The sequence below is a fragment of the Schistocerca serialis genome, chromosome 4 (genome assembly GCF_023864345.2).
Source record: "Schistocerca serialis cubense isolate TAMUIC-IGC-003099 chromosome 4, iqSchSeri2.2, whole genome shotgun sequence".
NCBI classification, from domain to species: domain Eukaryota; kingdom Metazoa; phylum Arthropoda; class Insecta; order Orthoptera; family Acrididae; genus Schistocerca; species Schistocerca serialis.
Window position 1 is genome coordinate 828,260,984 of NC_064641.1, and position 22,406 is coordinate 828,283,389.

At 44.4% G+C, this 22,406-nt stretch overlaps 1 protein-coding gene across 4 annotated transcripts in view; it reads left to right on the forward strand.

Moving 5' to 3' along the window:
* The window catches only part of LOC126473434 (uncharacterized), a 776,960-nt gene that overhangs the window by 578,913 nt on the left and 175,641 nt on the right, over window positions 1-22,406 (forward strand). For all 4 annotated transcript variants that reach the window (XM_050100474.1, XM_050100477.1, XM_050100475.1 and 1 more), the window contains exons 5-6: window positions 1,336-1,477; window positions 21,530-21,680. In XM_050100474.1, coding sequence (XP_049956431.1) covers window positions 1,336-1,477; window positions 21,530-21,680 — 293 coding nt within the window. The remainder of the gene's footprint in view (window positions 1-1,335; window positions 1,478-21,529; window positions 21,681-22,406) is intronic.

Consider the following 22,406-nt stretch of genomic DNA (forward strand, 5'->3'; position numbering starts at 1 on the left):
CACGAAGAGAGTTTCCCAAAGAGATGATAGTCACATGGAGCCAAGTCAGGACTGAAAGGCGGCTGTTTCAGTGTTGTCCATCCGAGTTTTGTGATCGCTTCCATGGTTTTTTGCCTGACATGTGGCCGTGCATTGTCGTGCAACAGCAAAAATCCTGCCCTTGCCGATGTGGTCGAACACGACTCAGTCGAGCTTGAAGTTTCTTCAGTGTCGTCACATATGCATCAGAATTTATGGTGGTTCCACTTGGCATTATGTCCACAAGCAAGAGTCCTTCTGAATCGAAAAACACCGTAGCCATAACTTTTCCAACAGAAGGTGTGGTTTTGAATTTTTTTTCTTGGGTGAATTTGCATGATGCCACTCCATTGATGGCCTCTTCGTCTCTGGTAAAAAATGGAGCCATGTTTCATCACCTGTCAAAATTCTTCCAAGAAATTCATCTCCACCATTCTCGTAGTGTTCCAAAAGTTCGCTGCATACCGTTTTCCTTGTTTCTTTGTGAGCCACTGTCAACATCCTGGGAACCCACCTGGCACAAACCTTTAACGCCAACAGTTTCGGTATGCTGCAAACACTTCCTTCCCCTATCCCAACGTAGCGTGACAATTCGTTCACTGTGATGCGTCTGTCAGCAGTCGCCAATTCGTTAACACACTGCACATTGTCTGGAGTGTGTGCAGTACGAGGCCTGCTGCTGCGAGGACAATCCTCAATATTGCTGTGCCCGCTTTCATCACGTAACCTGCTTGCCCACCGACTAACTGTACTGCGATCGACAGCAGCATCTCCATACACCTTTTTCAACCTCTTGTGGATGTTTCCCTCTGTCTCGTTTTCGGAGCACAGGAATTCTATGACAGCACGTTTCTTCTGACGAACGTCAAGTATAGCAGCCATCTTGAAGACATGCTGTGACGGCGCCACTCACGGGAACAGGTTGAATTAAGTTTTAAAACAAGCGGGAAGGATGTCTCTACACACTGTAAAACTTTCACACATGCAGAATGAAAACTGTATTTTTACAAGAATAGTGTGCATTTCTTCTGGTGTGACCCTCGTATATATTAGACAGAGGTGGACCGCATTAGTAGCTTTCTTAATTTGTGGAGCTATTTCTCTTGAACAAATCATCCAGTTTTCCTGAAATTGTAACCATTTGCTTGTCTGTTAATGACCGTCAAATCTACAGATATCCGTCCCATTCAAATAACTGCTTCGCAGTGTGTCGTTTAGTATTTTGTCTGAGCGTATACTCTGGCTGAGGAACGACCTTTGTTGAGCTGAAATAGCGACGAAGGAAGAAGACGAGTCAGTGCGTGTTTTGTGTTTCAGGAGACGTGGTCGCTAGTGCCGCCCGTCGTGTCAGAGGTGGAGCACGACCCGCACGTGCTGCACGAGTGTGCGTACAACGTGCGTGTGGAGTCCGGCCCGTACGGCGGGCCTAGTGCTGCGGAGCTCAACTACACCGTGCCTGGTGAGTCGGCCCCTACCTGCCACACGCCACCTGGTCATTTGTCTCCAGCAGGCCGTAACTTTCGACACCACCTGCCGACTTTGTCCAGAGACGTCAGAACAGCCTCCGAAATGGAATGCATGATCTGCAAATTATGACCGATGACATCATCACCTGTTCACGTGACACCACAACATAAACATCAAATACGGAATCTTTCAGTTAGTAAGAATACGTATTGAAGCTTATGCGTCAGCCGCAGGAAATAGGAGGTAATGGACGGCCACAAGCTGAAATCTAAAATAACAACAATAAAACTACGGAAATGCAAGGTGTTTCAAAGACTGACCTGATTTCAAAACTCCCTGTTTATTGATCGAAACATAATACAAACATGGGATCAATGGCAAAACAAAAAATTTTGATGTTTTAACAATGCTCTTATAAAGATGTATGAGACAGGTGAAATACCCTCAGGCTTTAAGAAGAATATACTAATTCCAATCCCTAAGAAAGCAGGTGTTGACAGATGTGAAAATTACCAAATTGTCAGTTTAATAAGCCACGGGTGCAAAATACTAACACGAATTCTTTACAGACGAATGGTAAAAGAGGTAGAAGCCGACCTCGGGGAGATCAGTTTGGATTTCGTAGAAATGTTGGAACACGTGGGGCATTACTGACCCTATGATTTATCTTAGAAAATAGATTAAGGAAAGGCAAACCTGCGTTTCTAGCATTTGTATAGAGAAAGCTTTTGACAACGTTGACTGGAATACTCTCATTGAAATTCTGAAGGTGGCAGGGGTAAAATAGAGGGAGCGAAAGGCTGTTTACAATTTTTACAGAAACCAGATGGCAGTTATAAGAGTCGAGGGGCACGAAAGGGAAGCAGTGGTTGGGAAGGGAGTGAGACAGGGTTGTAGCCTATCCCCAATGTTATTCAATCTGTATATAGAGCAAGCAGCAAAGGAAACAACAGGAAAATTCGGAGTAGGAATTAAAATCCATGGACAAGAAATAAAAATTTTGAGGTTCGCCGATGACATTGTAATTCTGTCAGAGACAGCAAAGGACTTGGAAGAGCAGTTGAACGGAATGGATAGTGTCTTGAAAGGAGGATATAAGATGTACATCAACAAAAGCAAAACGAGGGTAATGGAATGTAGTCGAATTAAGTCGGGTGATGCTGAGGGAATTCGGTTAGAAAATGAGACACAAAGTAGTAAAGGAGTTTTGCTATTTGGGGAGCAAAATAACTCATGATGGTCGAAGTAGAGAGGATATAAAATGTAGACTGGCAATGACAAGGAAAGCGTTTCCGAAGAAGAGAAATTTGTTAACATCGAGTACAGATTTAAGTGTCAGGAAGTCGTTTCTGAAAGTATTTGTATGGAGTATAGCTTGTCTGGAAGTGAAACGTGGAAGATAAATAGTTAAGACAAGACGAGAATAGAAGCTTTCGAGATGTGGTGCTACAGAAAAATGGCTCTGAGCACTATGGGACAACAGCTGTGGTCATCAGTCCCCTAGGACTTAGAACTACTTAAACCTAACTAACCTAAGGACATGACACACATCCATACCCGAGGCAGGATTCGAACCTGCGACCGTAGCAGTCGCGCGGTTCCGGACTGCGCTCCTAGAACCGCGAGACCACCGCGGTCGGCGGTGCTAAAGAAGAATGCTGAAGATTAGATGGATAGATCACATAACTAATGAGGAGGTATTGAATAGAATTGGAGAGAAGAGGAATTTGTGGCACAACTTGACTAGAAGAAGGGATCGGTTGGCAGGGCATATTCTGAGGCATCAAGGGATCACGAATTTAGTATTGGAGGGCAGCGTGAAGGGTAAAAATCGTAGAGGGAGACCAAGAGATGAATACACTAAGCAGATTCTGAAGGATGTAGGCTGCAGTAGGTACTGGGAGACGAAGAAGCTTGCACAAGGTAGAGTAGCATATAGAGCTGCATCAAACCAGTCTCAGGACTGAAGACCACAACAACAATTACAAATGTTCTACGTGCCAACCAGCAGCAGCACGGACAACACCTAGAGGACAGATAAATTCGTCATAAACTTTACATTATGTACCTGCTTTTACAGAAGTTATGGAAGCTGTTATTCTCTTGTCCACTTCTTGCATGTGACCAGGTAAAGGGGAAATGAAGACCCTTTCCTTCACATATCCCTGCAAGAAAAAATCGCGTTGGGTCATATCTGGCGATTTTGGACGCCAAGAATGCGGGGTAGTGTCATTGTACCTGTGTGGTGAAGCTGCATGTTGTTCTCAAATGAAGTCTTTAGAGTCCTCCTGAAGTTGTGGAAAAAGCCAATTCTGCAGCGCTTGAAGACAGTTCATTCAAGTCACTGTGTTTTCCTAAATATATAAGGGACTGTACACTTTTTCATGTGAAATGGCACAAGAAACGATCACTTGAGGTAAGTTTCTTTCGTGATGAATAATGTCTAAAGGGTTATGGAGTCCCCATATGCTTTACAACTAGCTTGAAATGTTGCTTCATCGCTGAAAATTAACCGTGGTAAAATTGTATGGTCTTCCATGTCCTCCAGCAGAGCACTGCTGAAGTCAATCCGCTTCCTTTTATCACCAACTCTAAGAGCTTGCACTAATTGTACTCTGTATGGTTCACAGACCAAACGACGCCTTAACACTCGTCACACAGTCGTATGAGGCATTGCCACTTCTTTCCTTGCGCGGCGAGTAGACTTTCGTGGATTCTGCGTAAACATTTGCCGAATTCAAAAATGGCTCTGAGCACTGTGGGACTTAACATCTATGGTCATCAGTCCCCTAGAACTTAGAACTACTTAAACCTAAATAACCTAAGGACATCACACAACACCCAGTATTCACGAAGCAGAGAAAATCCCTGACCCCGCCGGGAATCGAACCCGGGAACCCGGGCGTGGGAAGCGAGAACGCTGCCGCACGTTGCCAAATTCTTTCCACTATGTCATCAGAAGCGTGAGGTCGACATGGACTCTTACTTTTGCGCAAGCATCCTGTCTCTTCCAACTGGCGATAACATCGACGAATGTTTTTGGGTGCACGCAGATACATAGTGTAAAGTTAATAACGGATTTAGCCATCGTCTAGATGATGTTCGTGCTGCTGCTGGTGGACACAAAGAGAGTTTTTAATAGCATAGTTACAACTTTACGATTTTGTTAGTATTTTGCAGTCCATCCCATGTTTCTAGCGTGTTTTCTTCAACAAATATTGTGTTTCGAAATCACGTCATTTTTTTGAAACATCTAAGGAAACACGATACAAGGTTTCAGAGACTCAGAAAACCACAACATTAGCTTGAATCTACTACAACTGGAATCCAAAAATAAGCTTGACCTATTGAAAAGCCGTATACCAGTACGGAAGAAACCGATACCAATATAGGCAATAAAAAATCGTGGCAGTTAACGAAACGTGGTATCGGAAATATTACCTGACCAGTGTTATATAGTTCAATTAAAAAGCTGAATACAGAAAGCCAGAAACCCGCACTAATACATGAAGCTAAAAAACGATACCAATACCAATGAGAATGAAGAGGAAATCGCGATAGTAACCATCGGATTTTACCAGTGACGTACTGAACAAGCGGAAAATGCCGCAAAAAAGATAACTATAACGTCTTATCATTGAGAATATTTTGAAACGTAAATGACACAGACGGTAAAATTCAGTGTATTTACTTCGTCGGAGAAAGAAAATAGTACTAATTACTATTATATTGGTCACATATCAATAAAACAAAAATTTTTCGATTAATGAAACCAAAAACGGATCGCATATCGTAAAAACAAATACTGTAATTGCAGTAGGCATGACTACATACAGTAAGAACTAAAAAAAAATAGTTATCGTAAATAATTCGTGGCCAGAATATAAATAGATTTAGAATTGTAATTCCCTCCTAAATAGAAAAGGCAGTCTTATTTCTCATACGCAACACAGATTAAAAGTATGAAAACTCTTGGAACCACCGTTATTAAACCTCCATTCTCGAAACCAACGAAAATATGACAACAGCGCTCAAAAAAATAGTGCCATTACAGCAGTTATCTCATTGGTCAAAGTAGACGATTTGTGTCGCAAATACCTCTTGGGCTAGAAGTGCAGCGCGACATCAGGAGGAAATAAAATTAAGAAATATACCACACAAATTCAGTCTCGATCTCTCAACCCACGCAGCAAACCGAGCAATAATTTTGGTTTCCTTGCAATGATGGACATAAGGTCCGGATCCTAAAGATTGCTATGCGCTTCACAAGTATACGAAATGGACTGCAGTTAAATTAATATTTGTTATTCGTTTGTTGGGTTTTCCTTTGCAGCTTATTATTCGGGTAGTAAATTAGGCTCGATGCCAGTGTGGCAAGTCTCACGAGTACTTCATACAAAAGCAGAAGTCTTTTATATGACTACGTAAAATTGCTCAGAGTAGCCTTTTCGCTCTTCAGCCTGGGCATACAATCATCTTCAGCCGATATTTCAGTGGGCTTTAGGAGGAAACGATGCTTGGTAAATATCGCCGGCAACTCTTAGCAAGTAATTGTCTCACCCGACGATGGCGGCCAGGTCAAAGCAATTCTATGATTCGGCTGCAGATCCGACGGATTATTACCAACAGTATTTTATAGTGCATATCATGACATTACATTTGTTGTGGAATATCCTCCATCATTTCTTTTCCTAAATAAATATCCATGTTGTTTCTTACACATATTCAGAATACGTGAAAAGAAACTGTCAGCACTGCAATAAAAAGCCATAATTGAACGTTGATGTTGCCATATTATGAATGTATGCAATTTTGTGAAATATTTAAAATCACAGTAACTGCATGAAAGTGTCTTGGATTTATCTGTTAGTTTGCACATTAGTAAACAAACATCAGTCCTTATTTTGGTTTACTAAATATACTTCCACATTAGTCAAGAATTTTCAACACCGAAACCCAATGACCGACGTAGGTTATTTTCAGAATCGCGAATAATTGACCCGAGATGCATTCGCCTTTGTACCTAAAATTTCAGTATGGTCTCTATGTTTTCTACGTTTCCAATACATGTTAGTTATAACAAGTGTGTAATAATTTTCTTATATTACGAAATACGTAATTTTTGAAGTACCTATTTATATTTAAAGTTTTCAGGTCAAGAGAATCAACTAAAATATGTCCTTCCGACCATAATATTATGTAGAATCTGTTAGAATTCATGCATTCCCCACTCATTCTATATTGCATACATAAAAAAACACTAAAAAGCTTCCTTGTCACAGAAAAAAGCACTTCAAAATTCAGCAATTATCGAATTGTTGACTCAGTTGAATAGAGTGGGGGAGCAGATTTACATATTCAATATGAAAAGGTTCTCCTTCAGGCACAAAACATTTGTTATACCGTATTCCACGGCAGTTTTCTGAGAGTTTCTGCTAGATTCTCATGGTGATCAAATGGACACGCGAGGAAGTACTGCGATGCACAAAAGTATCCGAACGATCGGTCTTACGACAGGCCCATTTTCCTGCCACCCACATAATAAAGCTGTCATGCAGGTGTTACCGTCGTATGACCATCCTAAAATGGGAACTACAAGATAACATTAGGGAAAAGTTTCCCATATGGTAATGGATGGAGATTTAAGTTAACACTTCGGTAACATTCGTTCAGGACGCTGAGACACAATATTTTTGTGAATAAGAGCTTTTGCCAGAATATCTGTACTCCTGAACTTTTACGACAATTCGAAGTATTCATACTCTGTAAAAGATGTGCCCCCTTCCAGCATTGTTTCGGTCCCATCCTTCTCAGTTTCGAATGTTCAAAAATTGTCCGAACTGTTGTGCCCCAGAACGATATTCTGGGCGAAAGTGAAAATTTTTTGCAGTTTTATTCTGGCCGGCGTCAGCACTAGAGTTGAGGCCAATGCACGTCAGTACGCAATATCTAGACTGGAATGCCAGCATAGAATAGGACCGTTGCTATTCACAATATGTATAAATGACCTCGTGGATAACATCGGAAGTTCACTGAGGCTTTTTTTGGATGATCCTGTAGTATATCTAGAGGTTGTAACAATGGAAAATTGGACTGAAATGCAGGAGGATCTGCAACGAATAGACGCATGGTGCAGGGAATGGCAATTGAATCTCAATGTAGACAAGTGTAATGTGCTGCGAATACACAGAAAGAAAGATCGTTATCATTTAGCTACGATATAGCAGGTCAGCAACTGGAAGCAGTTAATTCCATAAATTATCTGGGAGTAGGCATTAGGAGTGATTTAAAATGGAATGACCATATAAAATAAATCGTCGGTAAAGCAGATGCCAGACAGAGATTAATTGGAAGAATCCTAAGGAAATGAAGTCTGAAAAGAAAGGAAGTAGGTTACAGTACACTTGTTCGCCCACTGCTTGAATACTGCTCACCGGTGTGGGATCCGTACCAGATAGGTTTGATAGAAGAGATAGAGAAGATCCAACGGAGGGCAGCGCGCTTCATTACAGGATCATTTAGTAATCATGAAAGCCTTACGGAGATGTTAGATAAACTCCAGTGGAAGACTCTGCAGGAGAAACGCTCAGTAGCTGGGCACAGGCTTTTATTGAAGTTTCGAGAACATACCTTCACCGAGGAGTATACCTCGCGAAGAGACCATGAGGATAAAATGAGAGAGATTAGACGCCACACAGAGGCATACGGACAATCTTTCTTTCCACGAACAATACGAGACTGGAATAGAAGGGAGAACCGATATACTCTAGGTACCCTCCGCCACGCACCGTCGGGTGCCTTGCGGACTATGGATGTAGATGTAGAACAACTGATATCGCATGTAGCATTAGTACGTGACCGAATTTACGCCACACACCACCCGAGCCGGAGAATCAAGGTGCTGATGCGACAGAATAACCTAACAGAGAAGGGAGCGCAACGTCATTCTGTCGATCATGCACAATGAAATAACAACGCATAAGTCATACACAAGAGTGGCTTTGAACACAGAGATGCTGCAGAAATAACTAAACTGGAAGTCTGAAGCGAAAAGTTGTGACACTGTGGCAAAATGTGAAGCGGAGCGCCGAGTGATCCAGAAACGTAGGGTACATTTTGTCTTTGTTGCCACTGATTAATGTCATTGACATAGACCGACCAGTGCGACAACTCTGACTTCCAAAGCCCGCTCCTCAGTTTGTATTTAACCAGTGATGCTCCATCCGTGGTCTGCCTAGACGACAGTCAGTCTGGGCTGGAGGACTTGGTTGCCGTCACCAGTTGCAGTAACGGAGTGTAAATGAGGCTGAATTTGAGGACAGGAAGGCATTCGATTCGGGGACTTGATCATCGCTGAGTAGCGACAACACGCTGCTACAGCAATGCTGGACTGTGAAGCGACTGGGCAGTGCCAGCAGCAGACTCTGGTCCGAGACCAGGTCTCGTCTGCTGACTGACTGGGTCCTTGACAGGACTTGGTGCCAAGCCCCGCTGGCCGTCTATCTGTACCTGCTCAGGCCAAGGCGGTGGGGGGGGGGGGGAGGGGGTGAGGGGGGGGGAAAGGGGGGATCGGTGGGAAGGGCTCAGCATCATAGCGCCAGCTGCCTTCTGTCTGAGGCGTGTGGGTCGAGATTCAAACACAGCTTCCACTGCCACTGCAGAATGAAGACCACTGTCGCATACGGCTATGGGCCTTGCCTTCGCAGCTGGGCCAGGGTCATGATGCAATATTGCCAGTTACCATCCCAGCAGCCGATGTCAGCTGCACCGCCCAAGCCTCACAAGGAAAGGTGTACCTGCTTCATGTAGAGTTCAAGTTATAAGAAAGTTTTATTGTTAACTTGTCCACATCGTTTCACTGTATCCCTGCCACCTTCGGCATCATCACACATGTACGAGTCCCTACAGAGGTAACAGTACACGGTGGTCCGTACAGAGTAGTGTCAAGAGAGCCGAAGTTACAGCAATCAACAGTGGAGGTTGTACTACCCCCGCAGCTTATCGTTGGAGCCACAGCCTCCTGTGTCGTCATTGGGATGAGTGAAACCATTTTATTCTTGCGTGGTGGTAATCATGGGATCGAAGTTTAGAGGGTGTGAGTTTACGAATATTGCATTTATGAAACCAGAGAAATCTGTGGATCGGTCGCAATTTAGGACTAATGGTAATGTTGAATAGAGCCACGCGGTGTAGCCGCGCGTCTCGGGCGCCTTCCCATGGTTCGCGCGGCTGCTCTCGTCGGAGGATGGAGTCTTCCCTTGGGCATGAGTGTTTGTGTTGTCCTTAGGGTAAGTTGGTTTAAAGACCTCAGCAGTCTTGTCCCATATGAATTTACCACAAATTTCCAAAATGTTGTATGGTTAGTACCTGTACGTTGCACTCAGTGTAATTTACTCGGGCAATCTGCGCCTTATGTTGAATCAGTGACGGAACTGCTTTATTTGTAACCGTTTTGGACACACTGCGAGGCAACACAGAAATTTTGGAAATTTGGGACCAAACTGCTGAGATCGTCGGTCCCTAGGGTTACACACTACTTAATCTAACTTAAACTAACTTATGCTTAGGACAACACACACACCCATGCCCAAGAGAGGGCTGGAACCTCTGACGGGGGAGGTCACGTGAAGCGTGGCAAGGCGCCCTATACTGCACGGCTACCCCGCGCGGCGGCAATGTAGAGAGTCCAGATAGCTCATGATTAGAGAGAACAAGTAACAGCGTAGAACACTTCGGGACTAACTGTTCTTTGCGCACTGTTTTGCTGTAGTGTAATGTTTATCGTGGATAATGGACAGAGAAGCAAGGGCAGAGAGACATGGTGTCACCAGTGAAAAAGAGTTGCAGGCATTATTGGATCAGGTTGGCTCAGTTGAGGGCGAATAATTTGGTTATGTTTAATGAAGTGGTAGGAAAGATTGGAGAGGTAGGCGTGTTGAGGTTGCAAACGCTATAAGTCGATCCGACTGTGTCAAATCTTGTTTCTCCGTTCTCTGGTAGAGCGTCTGAGGGTGTGTTGGCATTTATAGAGGACCTTAGGTCATCAGCTGACATAGAGTGGTGGTCCGATAAATAATAGCTGCAAATCAAAAGCTACGTTTGTCAGTAGAAGCAAAATTATTCGTAATATGCACAAAAGAATTGGGATATGTAGAAACTTTTGGCCAGTTGAGACAGGGGTTGGAACAACGGTACAGGAAGCAGTGCACAGAACAGTTAGGATACATAATGAGTCAGTAATAGACTTTGCGGATAGAATTAGGAAAATGAACGTTAAGGGGTATGACACCGGAAATGTCTAGAAGAGTGTGCACGGGGGCGCCTTCGTGAAGGGGTTAGGTTAGCTTTGGGATACGAAGAAATCGATAGATCGACAGCGGTAAAAGAATAGAAACAGGTAATAACATCGAATATTAAGTGTTATAATTGTGATCGAACGGGACATTTACAAACACAATGTTACAAATTACGGAACCTACAGCACAACTGGAGTAGCAGGGTTGCCAGGAATTTGGTGGAAATGGCAGTAGAGGAGGTTTTGGTCAACGACAAAGTTATGTCGATAATGATAGGTATAGGAAGGGTCCGTTGAAGTTAAAAGGGAGCCCCAGGGTCGCCGATAGGAGTACCACTGCCTCCCACTAATTCTCTCTAGGCTATTGACATATATGCTCCAACAATACAAGAGATGCATACCATATTCCGAATATCACGGAGACCATAATAACCAAGGCGAAAGCATTTCTCGATATTGGACTTAAAGAGCGGTTACCATGAGCTGGAATTGGTTCTTCAAGACAAAACCAACAACAGCATTTTCAGGAAATAGGGACACTACAAATATAGGTGGTTTCCTTTTGGACTGAAAAATGGGCCGGCGGCGTTCCATTGGTTGCTGGAAAGAGTGCTGAGAGGATTGAGACCATGTCAGAGGTTGGTATATGTTGATGATTTAATCGTCCATTCAAGGTTACGCAGGAACATAGACAACGTCTAAAAGAATTATTCAGCAGATTATGGGCAGCATACGTCTCACACTCAATGCTGAGAATTGTCACTTTGAACTGGAGAAAGTTAACTATTTGGGAGATGTCATAATTAAGGATTATGTAATAACTAATCTGAGGTTGGTGCAAGTAGTGAAAGATTTTCCAGTGACACAAACTACTACGGAATTACAATCTTTCTTCTGTCTCGCAGATTATTATAACAGGTTCGCGAATGGATGTGCAGATACTGCAAGACCACTTATGCAATTGTTGAAGAAAGGGGTTAAAGTTGTGTGTTATTTCCAGACTTTCAGAAGAATTTATATTGTCATGTCATTCATCAATCTACGCCCTTGGCTGCATTTTGAGCTAGGAAGCCGATGGTCAAGAGCATCTTGTTGCCATTGCACAATGACAATTAAACGCCCCAGAAATAAATCACTGTACAACGGAGAGAGCTTTGTCTGGTATATGGAATAACGTACTTGCAATGATATTCGTATGGGAGTAAGTTTAAGGTGATAACGGACCATGCTGTTTTAAAGTGGTTACTAGGCCTGAAGGACCCGTCTACTAGATTAACGGGATAGACATTTAAACTCAATGAATTTGAGTACGAAGTAATCCACAAGCCGGGAAGGAAACATGGAAATGCTGACGGGCTAAGAAGACAGATAGGCGTAATGCAAACTCAGGATCACTATCTTGCAGAATGGCGAGCAGCACACCGATGAGGAAAGTAGGCAGTATAAGAAACAGCAGCAGTTTGGTGTGCATGGCAATATTGTGCAGGGAGATAAAATTATTACCACGAATGGTGATGCCAGCCAAGTTAAAATTGGAAGTGTTGTATGAGATGCATGACCAATTTTTGTCAGGCTATGGTGGATGCAGTGCAATGAATAGAAGGTGGTGGAGAAGTATTGGTGGAAAGGAAGGGAGGATGATATGGATCGATAAGTCAAGACTTGTATGGATGGTGCACCGAGGGCCAATTTGAGTCGGAAGCAGCTATTGTTGCAAAGATTGCCAAAAGCAACAGGACCTTTCAGTTTCATTGGGGTGGACGTGTTAGGACCATTCAGTAGAAGACCCGCAGGTAATAGTTTTGTGCTGAACTTAATAGATCATTTTTCTAATTACCTCTAGGTGGTACCAATTCTAGGCAAACAGGCAATCACAGTCACACAGGCATTAGTTAAAATCCAGATACTGAAGTTCGGACTGTCACAGAAGATAATGGACCCAGGGCCGAACTTCATGTCAGATCTGATGAAGGAATTGTATCAGTCGCTGATAGTAGTTACTACATCCAGAAGCTAATGGAAGGACAGAGGGAGCTCATAGAACAATTGATAAAATGCTTAGTTACTACGCAGATGCAAATCATTCAAACTGCGACATATACCTAGCTTTTGTGGTAAATACATATAACTTTATGTACAAGCTAACACTGTATTGTCACTATTCTAGGTAGCGTAAGATGCCATCACCTTTCGACATGATTGACCAGAAGAGTGGCAGAATGGGGGAAGAAGTTCGCGATTTTGTAAGAAAAGTAGAGGAGGTTTGTAACAGGGGACAAAGAGCAAACGCAGAGTATTTGGAGAAACAGGAAGAGGCAGTGAGGCGTATGGGGCCATTACTGCAGTGCAAGATGGGCCAATGGGTGATACTGCAGGTTTCATATACGCCAAAGGGAAAGACGAAGAAGTTTTTGGCCTGTACCAAGTAGTCAAATGTATTTCACTGGTGAATGTGAAGCTGCAGATACCAACGAGGACGACGATTGTGTATGTGGGACATCTGCGATCATTAAACGGTGCGTCAGAGGGGATTCCATGAGAAGTGCTAGTAAAGCCTAGGAAAAATATTAAGAAGGAAAAGCGAAACGATGAGCATCCGGAGAGAGAAACCCAGATACCTCAGACTCAGTTGATATGGATCATAGTCCTCAGTTGCCAGACGAAGGAGAGGAAGAGTTTTGGCAGTGCTGTACCTCTTCGCCAGGGGTGGAATAATGGGGCTCAAGTGCATCGCCTGGATGGAGAATTGTGGTTTCCCAGACAGCCAGACATGGTATTTTCTAGCCATAAATGGTTTCCAAGTTTAGTAGTTAATGTGTGGGATTTACGAAATGAAATCAGGAGGCTGGAAGAAGTGTTTTCAAGGATGCAAGAAATGGCGATTAGTAGTGGAATGCAGAGCGCGATCTCAAAGGAATACAGGAACATGGTCTGGGCATATGAGCGATTAAAGGAGGAGATGAAAGAGGTGTCTGAAGTAGTTCCACACGAGCTTGGGAGAGTAAAGAAGGGATGTATAGATGCTGGGTGTACAATATTGAAGACAGTCTTCGGGACAGCAGAAGCAAGCGAGCAAATTGAATGAAATGGCAGAAGCCGCAAGAGGGTTAGCAGAAGCGAATAAGATGACTGAAGAGTGGCATTCCATGCAAATTATGAGGGTGGAGAGTGGCGTGCTTAACAACACACACATCCTCTACCACCTGACTAAGGAAGTCGTGGTTTATAGCAGGACCTTGGCTAGTACCCTGAGCCGAGATTTTGAGGCAGTGCAAGCATATTTGCAGGTATTAGATGCAAGGTTAACCTTGGCAAGGTTATTGCAGTCACTAACATCTGGGAAGCAAGTGTCGAGATAACGTATTTGGAGCAGGCAGTCCATCAGGCGCTACATGATCAATTAAGTCCTGTCTTGCAGTCACCAGAGCAATTTCTGAATGGGGTTGAGGAAGGTGCAAGGAGAGTTGCCATCAGAAGTACAATTGATAGTGGAACCGAGTAGTCAAAACATAATATTTTACAACAATAGTGTGTCACTGGGTGTACTAACAGATAGCTCGTTATTGTACATACCAGTGACAATACCAGTAGCTGGGAAACACTAAGTATTTAGTTGTTGTACAGTGCACAATCATCCAATGAGCTCACACTAGTTGGGAAATGTATGCAAGTAAGGAAGGAAGGGGTTTTACTACTAGTAGAAGACGAGTATCGACACGAGGAGATGTCTGCGAGTGAGCTTCAGAAATCTCAAAATGGGGTTGTCATTGTTGCAAAGATTGCCAAAAGCAATAGGACCTTTCAGGTTCATTGGGGTGGACGTGTTATCTTATAATGAGTAGGGACACATGCATCTTGCAACTATTTAAGGGAAAAACGGGAGAACATCTTTGCCCGATGGAGGTGATTGAGCCAAAACCTTATTTTCGGAGAGCAGGGCTGCACTGGGTCTATTCAGTGTGCAATTACGCGGTGGTGGTTGCTAGTTGTTATGAGCAAAGGAAACTCACAGGGACAAAACTGAAACTGGGTAGTCAAGGGAAGGCAGGATCCGGTTACGATTGTGGACGGGGCCGTAATCAGTTACTATTGGTTGCCTTTTACAGTTACACACATTTATTTTTAAAACATTGATACCAGACTCAACAATAAATAAAAATACCACACATTATTAATGAAGGAATAAATAGCTGTGTAAACAATAGTGTTTTCAGTGACCTACAATTTAGCAAGTCACCATTAAAAACAGATACAGCAGATGATGTTTTAAAAGCAAGCTACTGTGATCTGGGCAAAAGGCCTTACACGCCAGGAATGGCAATAAATTAAGAATTGTTTAAAACTCGCTGCGACTTACGAATTACAGGTTCTGAAATATTAAAGGCAAGTCGCCACAAACACAGCAGAAGGCATCAGACGCCAGGAATGGCAGTAAATAAGGTTTTAAGGCTTACTGCGTAAATACAAATACCAAATTAGAATTTTAAGGCGAATAACCACAGTCACGGCTGAAGGCGTTACACGCCAGGAACCTGTAAAACAGCAAATACATTAGCAAAGTTAATTAAAAAACAAGGAGCTGATCATCAAACGGGTGAAACAAGATGATGGTAAATTTTGTAACACAACCCTTAACATCCACTGAACACTACACTGCTAGACTTATTCCAGAAGGCGACTAGCACTATTAACTAGACGTATATAACCTTTAATGTAGGCATTACAAGGTATTGTAATAAATAATACAATAATAAAACGCAAGGACCAGTACATAAGTTCCTTAAAGGGTTCTGTGGCAGATTATACCCGCAGAAGGCGTGGGATGAAGGAGCGTTACACTGAACTATTGCCCATCATACCTCCCTTTAGAACACACATGTCTTACAAGAATGGAGAGACCACAGACGGTGCTCCAGGAATCGACCCCTGAGAAGGTCCGGCAACAAACACTTTCCCGAGCGATGAGATAGGCAGCCAAGAGTTGCATTCACTTCACAAAATGGTAACTCAGACTAGTGGCAGTCTAATGAATGACTAATGATAATCTTTCTGAAGCTACCTGACGTCCGATAAACCAAATGCAACTATGGAACAATACGCCAAAGCTGGAACCGGCGGTCTGCACTGCGTCCCCAGAATATTGTGTTCAGAGGGCCCAGAACGAACCACTACCACCAGAGTAGAAGAATCACCCAGCGGCCTACAATCAAGAAAGCTGTCAAAACTACGCGCCTTACCGGACAGCAGCGGCAAGGCGAGGAAATATAAATTGCCGTTACATCAGGGCAGCTAACTGGGGCGTTAGTGGCCTCCAGGCAAGAAAAATTACCGCTGGTTGAACTTAACAAATTGTAGCAAGTTGAACGCAGTAAATAATAATAAGAAGTCCAGGAAAGCTAATCATATCCGCCTTCCCCAGGCACTCCACCCACTGCTCTTCGCTTCGGTGACATTACAAGCAGCAACACGAACCCAAGTCACTGGAGAATTGCGAGATATCACAATGGTGGAGATTTCTCTACTGGGATTGAAATGAACTCATCTTAAAGCTTGCTGGATTAGGTTTACGACGAGCTCGTACACCCTCGTGACCACAAGCCTTCCATCCGGCGGTCCACGCGTGCCGCCAGCGGTTCCGGCGTGTTCTGGCACTGCGCGGACCTGGCTCCTCCTGAGTCCCCAACCAAACTGGCCCACTCACACGACACGGAAAAACGACGACTTCGCCCCAAAGATAGGGTAACAGTTGCTACATACCGATAACCGCCGCTGCTGCCAGTAGCTGACAGGCAACGCTTGCCAAACCGAGTGGCACCAGTAAACACGAGAACAAGACAAACACCCGCAACTATGCCAACCAAACGAGACTGTCTGGCCTCCATCAGAGGACGGAAACCTACAAACAGCACCAACGCCAGCCGCAGCACGGCTCAAAATCGTTTAGTGATTCTAGGCAGCAGACTACTAATTAATATATAATCAGTGGAAAAACAGTCTAGATTGCGATGGCACTTCATAAAAAGGGCCGATTTCGGCCTGTGCTTACGCCATCTTCCGATAGCACCATCAGATGATTTTGACGATGTGTACAACAGACAGTTGACCTCTGTCGCTGAAACTGCTCGAGTACGATCGCGATCTAGGCTGTTTTTTCATTGATTTTATATAGATTACAAGATCGTGGCTTCCCGAAAACGTTACCATGAATTTTGAGGCTACTGATTTACGGAACTAGGTGAGGACAAGAGGTACACTATTTAATGTGATACAGCCACAGCTGTACTGGCCAGACGAACCACTAGAGATCGTATCTAATCAGGATCTTACCTTTCTGAACGATACTTGGGAGGCAGGTCTGGACCACTCCTTAAGCCTAATTACAGCATCCCCAAGAAGGGAGGATAGCTGCTGAACAAATGCTGCAGCATGTAGTACAGTACCAAATAGGAGACGTCAACTAACAGTTTAGCAATCCATAGCACCATGATGATTCTGACTTTGTTCTGCCTAGTAATTTTTTATATGTATTTGAGGCGACTTAGCGAGAGGAAACCCGGTAGATGAGTAACACAAGTTCTGGTAGAAAGAATTTACAGCGCAAGAGATGCCAGTTAGACCGCATATTTGATACAGTACTTATCTAATAGTTAGAAACATAGAACCTGGGGTAGATATCGAAATAGATGACAGAGGGATAGAAAAACAATTAAAATCGCTCAAAAGAGGAAAGGCCGCTGGACCTGATGGGATACCAGTTCGATTTTACACAGAGTACGCGAAGGAACTTGCCCCCCTTCTTGCAGCGGTGTACCGTAGGTCTCTAGAAGAGCGTAGCTTTCCAAACATTGCAAAAAGGCACAGATCATCCCCGTTTTCAAGAAGGGACGTCGAACAGACGTGCAGAACTACACACCTATACCTCCAACGTCGATCAGTTATAGAATTTTGGAACACGTATTACGCTCGAGTATAACGGCTTTTCTGGAGACTAGAAATCTACTCTGTAGGAATCAGCATGGGTTTGGAAAAAGACGATCGTGTGAAACCCAGCTCGCGCTATTCGTCGACGAGACTCAGAGGGCCATAGACACGGGTTCCCAGGTCCATGCCATGTTTCTTGACTTCCGCAAGGAATTTGATACAGTTCCCCACAGTCGTTTAACGAACAAAGTAAGAGCATATGGACTATCAGACCAATTGTGTGATTGGATTGAAGAGCTCCTAGCTAACAGAACGCAGCATGTCATTCTCAATGGTGAGAAGCCTTCCGAAGTAAGAGTGATTTCAGGTGTGCCGCAGGGGAGTGTCGTAGGACCGTTGCTATTCTTGTGGATAACATCACTGAGGCATTTTGCGGATGATGCTGTAGTATATCGAGAGGTTGTAACAATGGAAAATTGTACTGAAATGAAGGAGGATCTGCAACGACTTGATGCATGGTGCAGGGAATGGCAATTGAATCTCAATGTAGACAAGTGTAATGTGCTGCGAATACATAGAAAGAAAGATCCTTTATCATTTATCTACAATATAGCAGGTCAGCAACTGGAAGCAGTTAATTCCATAAATTATCTGGGAGTAGGCATTAGGAGTGATTTAAAATGGAATGATCATATGAAGCTGATTGTCGGTAAAGCAGATGCCAGACAGATTCATTCGAAGAATCCTAAGGAAATGCAATCCGAAAACAAAGGAAGTAGGTTACACTATACTTGTTCGCCCACTGCTTGAGTATTGCTCACCGGTGTGGGATCCGTGCCACGTAGGGTTGATAGAAGAGATAGAAATCCAACGGAGAGCAGCGCGCTTCGTTACAGGATCATTTAGTAATCGCGAAAGCGTTACGGAGATGATAGATAAACTCCAGTGGAAGTCTCTGCAGGAGGGACGCTCAGTAGCTCGATACGGGCTATTGCTGAAGTTTCGAAAACATACCTTCATCGATGAGTCAAGCAGTATATTGCTCCCTCCTACGTATATCTGGCGAAGAGACCATGAGGATAAAATCAGAGAGATTAGAGCCCACACAGAGGCATCCACGAGCAATACGAGACTGTAATAGAAGGGAGAACCGATAGAGGTACTCAAGGTAACCTCCGCCACACACCGTCAGGTGGCTTCAGGAGTATGGATGTAGATGTAGATAAAGAATGGAGCTTTAATCAATGTGGAGTACTGGGCCAGAGTTTGACCTGAGGGATCAGGTCTTCTCGACGGAGGGAGGCAGTGTAGTGGCACTGCCCAGTATTTTAGGTAAAAGTGTTAAATCTTTAGTATAAGTGATTGAAAGTAGCACGGAGGCCGCTACAGAGTATTGCATTATCAGCGGTGATTGTCAGCCATGCAATTTCGACACATAGGGCACAATAATAGATGCCAAAGTGAGTTGCAAAGCAAAGATGGCTGATATCAGTGTAAACTACCCCTTGCAGCAAAAAACTATGTAGTCAGCGGGTCGTTGTTACCACATTCGAGCGAGCTTCTTTGTTACGAGCGACGTGACTACCAGGTTTTAGAGAAACAAATGGGCAATAACAGAATAAATTAGGTCGAATTTGAGGACTGGACATGATTTGATTTCGGAGATTTGATCATCACTGAAAGGCTGCACCACAATGCTCAAGTAACGCCAGAGAACGAGATGACTGGCAGTACCAGCAGCAGCCTCTCGACTGAGACCAGCACAGTGGATCCTTCACGGGACTTGGCGCCACAGCCATGCCTTCCTGCTGTCCGTGCCTGCTGCCATCGACGCTGAGGACCAAGGACGGACTCTACGTTACAACGCCAGCCCCCGTGTGCCGCCTGTCCGAGGGGCAGCCAGAAGATAAATTTTTATTGTAGAATTGTCCACATTGTTTCCCCACCACCTACGGGACCACCACACACGCACCATACAGGGTGGTCCATACAGTCTGAAAAATTAGCTATTCTTATAATGCGGCACAGATTACCCAGACTATACTTATGTAGTACACTGCTTGCCATTAAAATTGCTACACCAAGAACAAATGCAGATGATAAACGGGTTTTCATTGGACAAATATATTATACTAGAACTGACATGTGATTACATTTTCACGCAATTTGGGTGCATAGATCCTGAGAAATCAGTACCTAGAACAACCACCTCTGGCCGTAATAACGGCCTTGATACGCCTGGGCATTGAGTGAAACAGAGCTTGGATGGCGTGTACAGGTAAAGCTGCTCATGTAGTTTCAACACGATACCACAGTTCATCAAGGGTAGTGACTGGCGTATTGTGACGAGCCAGTTGGTCGGTCACCATTGACCAGACGTTTTCAATTGGTGAGAGATTTGGAGAATGTGTTGGCAAGGGCAGCAGTCGAACATTTTCTGTATACAGAAAGGCCCGTACAGGACCTGCAACATGCGGTCGTGCATTATCCTGCTGAAATATAGGGTTTCACAGGGATCGAATGAAGGGTAGAGCCACGGGTCGTAACACATCTGAAATGTAACGTCCACTGTTCACAGTGCCGTCAATGCAAACAAGAGGTGAACGAATGGCACCACATACCATCACACCGGGTGATACGCCAGCATGGCAATGGAGGAGGAGCAGATTAGTGTTTAACGTCCCGTCGACAACGAGGTCATTAGAGACGGAGCGCAAGCTCGGGTTAGGGAAGGATGGGGAAGGAAATCGGCCGTGCCCTTTCAAAGGAACCATCCCGGCCTTTGCCTGAAGCGATTTAGGGAAATCACGGAAAACCTAAATCAGGATGGCCGGAGACGGGATTGAACCGTCGTCCTCCCGAATGCGAGTCCAGTGTGCTAACCACTGCGCCACCTCGCTCGGTAGGAGCATGGCAATGACGAATACACGCTTCCAACGTGCGTTCACCGCGATGTCGCCAAACACGGATGTGACCATGATGCTGTAAACAGAACCTGGATTCATCCGAAAAAATGACGTTTTACCATTCGTGCACCCAGGTTCGTCGTTGAGTACACCATCGCAGGCGCTCCTGTCTGTGATGCAGCGTCAAGGGTAACCGCAGCCATGGTCTCCGAGCTGATAGTCCATACTGCTGCAAACGTCGTCGAACTGTTCGTGCAGATGGTTGTTGTCTTGCAAACGTCCCCATATGTTGACTCAGGGACCGAGACGTGGCTGCACGATCCGTTACAGCCATGCGGATAAGATTCCTGTCATCTCGACTGCTAGTCATACGAGGCCGTTGGGATCGAGCACGGCATTCCGTATTACCCTCCTGAACCCACCGATTCCGTATTCTGCTAACAGTCATTGGGTCTCGTCCAACGCGAGCAGCAATGTCGCGATACGATAAACCACAATGGCGATGGCTACAATCCGACCTTTATTAAAGTCGGAAACGTGATGGTACACATTTCTCCTCCTTACACGAGGCATCACAACAACGTTTCACCAGGCAACGCCGGTCAACTGCTGTTTGCGTATGAGAAATCGGTTGGAAACTTTCCTCATGTCAGCATGTTGTAGGTGTCGCCACCGGCGCCAACCTTGTGTGAATTCTCTGAAAAGCTAATCATTTGCATATCACAGCATCTTCTTCCTGTCGGTTAATTTTCGCGTTTGTAGCACGTCACCTTCGTGGTGTAGCAATTTTAATGGCCAGTAGTGTAACTGTTCAGTTTTTTATCAACTTCAGGCTCTTGCCTAGAGCGTGCTGTAGGTGGTCTGCCTGTGTGGAGAGTGGACTTGTTACCCCCACCCCTACTCCTGCCCCTGGTGGTTGCAGAGCTGGTGGGCAGCCTGTGGTCGTGCAGAAGGAGATTGGAGCTGCCGCTGCCCCGCCGCGTCCACGTGGCCGTCATAGACCACACAGCCGTAGACGTCGCCTGGGAGGTAGACGCTGCCGACGCCCAGACGGTGCAGGGATTCTCTCTCAAGTGAGTCACTCTCGGAGTTTTCACGTCATATAGTGACAGTGCAATACTGATCTAATTTATCTACCTGTATAATATTAATCATATTCAGTCTCACCATTATCTACGGTGGTGGTGTAGGCCGAAGAAATGTATTAAAATTTGTACGAGCACTGAGATTTGAACGTAGGTCTCCTGCTCACTCAGCAGATGAGCTAGCCGTTATGCCAAACCAGCATTAAAGCTACTACACCTGTAAGGACTACCCCAGTACATCTCCCTCCCTGATACAAATTCCAACTCAAGTGTCAGCCGATTGGTATTCTCCTTCTTAACTCGCATCTGCAGTGGGCTGAGGCCTGAGTTTGAAATTGTATCAGGGAGGGAAATGTAGTAGGATAGTCCGTACAGGTGTGACGGTGTGGTGTAATGACTAGTGCATCTGCCTACTAAACAAGAGACCACAGTTCGAATGTTGGTCCTCATACAAATTTTAATTCACTGCTTCGGCCTACACCATTATCGCTGATAAAGGTGAGACTCAACATGTCTCAAGAACATCAACGGTATATGATATCACCTGTACCTGAGATACACGCATTATTAACACTATTTCGGTCATTGCTCAGGTGCTATCTAATACTGAACAGCCTCGCCAATACTGATTCGAGTTTCGAAGAGGAACAGCTATGGACAGAGGCGTGAGTTGGAATTTGTACCGGCGAGGGAGACATTCTATATTATTCCGTC